Source organism: Cyprinodon variegatus, unplaced genomic scaffold (genome assembly GCF_000732505.1).
Source record: "Cyprinodon variegatus isolate N-32 unplaced genomic scaffold, C_variegatus-1.0 Scaffold1755, whole genome shotgun sequence".
NCBI classification, from domain to species: domain Eukaryota; kingdom Metazoa; phylum Chordata; class Actinopteri; order Cyprinodontiformes; family Cyprinodontidae; genus Cyprinodon; species Cyprinodon variegatus.
The window spans coordinates 22,440-27,464 of record NW_015152208.1 but is presented as its reverse complement, the minus strand read 5'-3'; the positions used below and the strand labels follow the sequence as shown (position 1 = coordinate 27,464).

Here is a 5,025-nt window from a genome sequence, read left to right as displayed (position 1 = left end):
TTTTTCCTCTCCACTGTCGCTACAAGCATGCTTAGTGTGAGGGATTGCTGAAGAGTCAATGAGTCGATGCAATCAACAAGTGACCTGAGATGACGTGTGTTGTGAATTGGCGCTATAGAAATAAACTGAACTGGATTGAATTGACTATTTTTTTTTGTTATTAAACTGAAACATTTGTTCACTTCATGCTATCTCTTTGTTTGCGTTTATTAAAAACTGGAAGCTTTCTTTCTCCTACAGTTCTAAGTTTTGTTAGAACTTTAGATCACTTCATTTAATTAATATCAGTTGGTGTTCGACCTCACTGAGCTGTTGCTTTACTGGCTCTATTCAGTAGCTGCGTATCGACTCCATCTGGCTTTCGTTCAGGTACACGGTTCTACCAGCAGATGGCGCCAGCGTCTGTTTATTTCTGCTCATCGATCCTGTGCTGTAATTCTATTTATGCTCAAACACGACTTTCTAAACATCTTGCTTCACAGCATTGGATGCAGGTCCAGCAGATTCCATACTGCCATTAGACTGCTGAATGTTTTCTAAAATGGATTATTTTATTGTATTTTATTATATTTATTATATTTTATCATTTTACATAAAAAAACTAAAATATTAGAACTTTAAATTTACAGTCATATGTTTATATAACTGTTTTTATATATTTAGTTCTAAATTCCTTTTTGTTTTACACTTAAAAATAACAAATAAATCTGTCTAGGTCTATCTTCAGGACAGACGGTTGATTCCCAAAGTCGGGGTTCATGACCCCGTTTATGGTCACAGATCAACATTTTAGGGTCTTGAGATCCTTTAGAGGAATTAAACAAATGATAATAGTGAAGATTTTCATGTGTTTAAAGATATTTAAACAGAATTTACAAATAATGTAAACATGTTGATGCTGTTTTTATTAATATTATATCTTCTGTATGGTTAGGAATGTTAGTAGTTTGGGTCATGTGACCATTCTGTGGGTCAGAAACAGTTTGGAAGCTCCTGGTGTATAAAATCTAATTTTATCCGGATGATAAAGCTGTTTGTACAGATTTATAAAAGACTTATAACTGTCAAACTGTCAAAGCAACAAGTCATCCAGTCTTTTAAAACCTATTTTGGTAACTTCTGATCCTCCTTCTGCAGCAGTGAAAAGCCATCAAGGCTCCTGGCTGTCATGTGATCATCAGAACTATAGTCACTGCAGAAAATCATCAGTTCCTCTTGTGTTTGAATCCTTTATTTCTTTATAATCTTTTAAATCCTCTAGGAGCCAGGTGGGACGCAAATAAACCATATTATGAAAACTTTCCAGTTAGAACTATTCTTATATTCCTCTCAATTATACTGAATTTTAATTTAATGCTGGACTTTTTCTCATAGAAATATATGAATGACATATGCACACCACCAGAACTGAACCCAAACCTCTAAATCTAACAGCTTATTAGCGTCCTCACTAAAAACACCAAGTAGAAAATTATTATATAAGTTAAATCCTTGTCTTAATCCGGGTTATTTGCAAAGATGGCACCTTACCAGTCAAAGTAAGGTTTGCTTTAAACTTCCTTACATGAAAAACCAGAATTTATTCCAGGTTGTGATACAGAGACCAGATGAGTGGGAGGCCTCACAGACCTCTGCTGACCCGGCAGAGCAGCCGGTCATCATTCAGCGGCGGCAGAAAGCAGAGCGACTCACGTGACGTCTCCGGCGTAGTGGCGGATGCGGAAGTGCTTCTGGAAGTCCATGGTTTTATCGGTGGGACTGAGCTGGAAGTCGGAGGGGAAATGGTGTGAAAACTTTTTATTTCTATCACATCTATGTGAACATTGCTGCAGTCAGTTTTAAGCAGAGTTGTTATAAAAAATATTTTTGTAGAAGTTAGAGTATCAACTTAAGCTTTTTACTCCAGTTAATGTGTAAAAGTACCATTTTTAAAACTATAAAGTATAAAAATAATGCAGAAAAAATGTTAAGACCAGAAGCTTTACTGCTCTACCCTATTAAAGGAAAATTTTTCTAATATTCTGTATGATAACTTCCTCAGACTTTATTTTCTTAGCTTTATAACTAATGGTAACAGTGTCACATTTAACTTTGCATCATCCTGAAAAAAAACTATTTATTTTGGTATGTGGTGAGCAACAAGTTGGGGCAGCACCAAGTCAAACCACAAAGAAATTAACTGTCTGGATTAAAGTAATTATTCTGATGGATTTTATTCGTTTATTTATTTTTATTACCATCAGGCCATAAAGAAAATTAGCTTAAAATAAACAAACAAAACTAAGAGTTTATTTTTAAAATGTAAGCAGTAGAAGTATAAAGTTAAAAGTAAAGTATAGAAGCCAACATTTCTACTTGAGTATAACTAAGTATTTGTACTTTGTTACTTGGTTTTAAGATGCTTCAGTTTTTCTTCTCATGGTTTCTACAATCCTGAAGAAAAGACCTCATAGAAACGCTCTGCTGCCCTCTACTGGCTAAACCAACAACTGCAGCTCTCTCTGACCCTCCTGTTTACATCTATTCATAAAAAATTACAGAGCAGAAATAAGGCAGGTTTATATTATTAATTTAATTTAGGAAGTCTGGCCCTAAATGGTGACTATTATCTACCACTTATTGAAAGATAAATGTCCTTAATCTATATTTAATCTCTTAAAATGTACATTAATCTGTTCATTATCCCTTAAATAACCACATCTTGTGTTTGTAGATTAATGTGATTTACAGAGCAAGAATAGGATTAAATATTCTAACAAATTAACTTTAACAGTCAGAGGATGTTTCATCATCACTGCTTCTGCTTCTTGAGTCAAACCTACAGCGTCACACATGCAGCGGGAAACTTATTTTACTTTGAAAAGTTAGCTTTTTTTAAACAGATCCAAATCCTTTTTTTATTATCGAATTTTGTTTTTTTATCGTATTAAATATCTTTTTATCTTTGCAATCGGACAGGTGAATTTCCCCTATCAGGGATTAATACAATAAGTAAGTAAGCAAGCAAGTAAGTAACTAAGTAAGTAGGTAAGTAAATGAGTAAGTAAATGAGCAAGTAAATGAGCAAGTAAGTGAGTGAGTAAGTGAGTGAGTAAGTAGGTAAGTAATTAGGTAGGTATCTAAGTAAGTAAGCAAGTAAGTAATTGAATAAGTAAGTAACTAAATGAGCAAGTAAGTAAGTAAGTAGGTAAGTAAATAGCTATGTAAGTTAGTAGGTAAGTACGTAGGTAAGTAAGTAGGTAAGTAAGTAGGTAGGTAACTAGGTAACTAAGTAAGTAGGTAAGTAAGTAAGCAGGTATCTATCTATCTATCTATCTATCTCTCTATCTCTCTATCTATCTATCTATCTATCTATCTATCTATCTATCTATCAAAACAGAGAGAGAAAGGTCAAAGAGGCAGATTTGGAGAGTCTTCTGGTGTTAAAGTGTCTCAGAGGTAAAGAGTCTGACCTTGCGGGACGTGTAGTGAGGATGCTGAGCCAGCTTGGTGTCCATGCTCTCCAGACAGACCGTGTCGGTCACCTTTCCAACAGTGAGACAAGCCTCGTCTAGAATGGAGAGGATCCCTTTGTGCTGCTGCTCCACCAGGTCCACGATGATCTGGTTGTTGAAGTAATCAATCTGCAAAAGAAACCAAAGATCAAAGAAGGGTTTGATTCAGTTGTTTTTACAGCTTTCTGTGCATTTTTTTATGTATGTGTGTTTTTTCAGCAACTTCAACAAGCTTAAAGTTCTTATTTTTGTGAGGAGAAGGAGGTAGAAAAGCGAACCAAAGTGAACCAAAAATCTCTTTCTTAGAGATGAATTCCTCTTTACGTCTAAACAGCTGCCCATGTGGATCAGGATCAAATTATGGAAGAGGATCTTTTATTTGAAACAGCTCAGAAGTGAAGCTTGTTTGATCAAATCTAAGGTTCCAGGATGTAGGAAGACACAGACATATGGGGATGTTTTTCCTCACATGCTGCCAGGTGATTCCCTCTCTCTGGTATTCCTCCTGCTCCTGCTGGAGGATCAGCTCGATGAACAGCTGCTGCAGCTTCTCGTTGCAGTAGTTGATGCAGAACTGTTCAAAACTGTTGTTGTCAAAGATCTCAAAGCCGTAGATGTCCAGCACTCCTATGACCGTGTTCTTCCCATGAAGCACTGGGTTGTAGTCTTTCACCTCGATGATGCCGTTGATGCGGCTGACGATCCAGCCGAAGAGCCTCTCGTAGAGCGCCTGAAGCATCGCAGAGTCCGGGTTGATGTCAGAGAATGATCTCCACCGATAAACAGTGTTTATACCCTGAAGGCCTTACCTTGGCGAAGGCATCCCGACCGAAGCAGGCGTCCTTCTCTGTGTGCCCCTTCTCGATGACATCACCGCCGCCGGTCGCCACGGTCCGGTAAAGCAGGCCCTTGGTGACGGATTCCGGGTCCGTGGCCGTCAGCTCTGAGATGTGGGTCACTGTGTCCTGATCCACAACATGAACGATCTCACCTTCGCTCCCAAACTCCACGTTACCCTGAAAGCATCACAGCGAAGTTCCACCAGTTAGAAACCAGTGGATTCAATTAATAAAACAACTATGATGGGCGTTCAGTGTGTGTAATTATTTATATCTCTATACAGGCTTAGCTGACAGCTTTGGTCCAGGACAGCTTTATAAATAACAAATGTTGACATCAATGGAAGATTTAAATACAAATTTTAAATTCTGATATAAATTTAGATGTAAGATATATAGTCAGATTTAATAAATATATTTAATAGTTAGTATATATATTTAAATTTAACATTTAGATATAAATTCAAGATTTAGGTTAAGCTATTTAAAATTCAAATGTAAAAATAGGACTATGACATAAATTTCCTTCTAAATAAAATATCTAAATGAAATTTTAAAATTTTTATTTTAATTTGAGATTAGGATACTAATGAGAGATTTGAATTTAAATATAAAAAAAAAATATATATATATATATATATATATATATATATATAAGACTTATAGAATAGAAATAAATAGAAATGTTGACA

At 35.8% G+C, this 5,025-nt stretch overlaps 1 protein-coding gene across 1 annotated transcript in view; it reads right to left on the bottom strand.

Moving 5' to 3' along the window:
* Window positions 1–5,025, bottom strand: part of LOC107104468 (unconventional myosin-Ig-like) — an 83,096-nt gene that overhangs the window by 56,645 nt on the left and 21,426 nt on the right. Inside the window, exons 8-11 of the mRNA XM_015404464.1 lie at window positions 4,304–4,510; window positions 3,964–4,224; window positions 3,453–3,623; window positions 1,693–1,763 (exon numbers count right to left, since the gene is read on the bottom strand). Of these exons, the coding sequence (XP_015259950.1) occupies window positions 1,693–1,763; window positions 3,453–3,623; window positions 3,964–4,224; window positions 4,304–4,510 (710 nt within the window). The remainder of the gene's footprint in view (window positions 1–1,692; window positions 1,764–3,452; window positions 3,624–3,963; window positions 4,225–4,303; window positions 4,511–5,025) is intronic.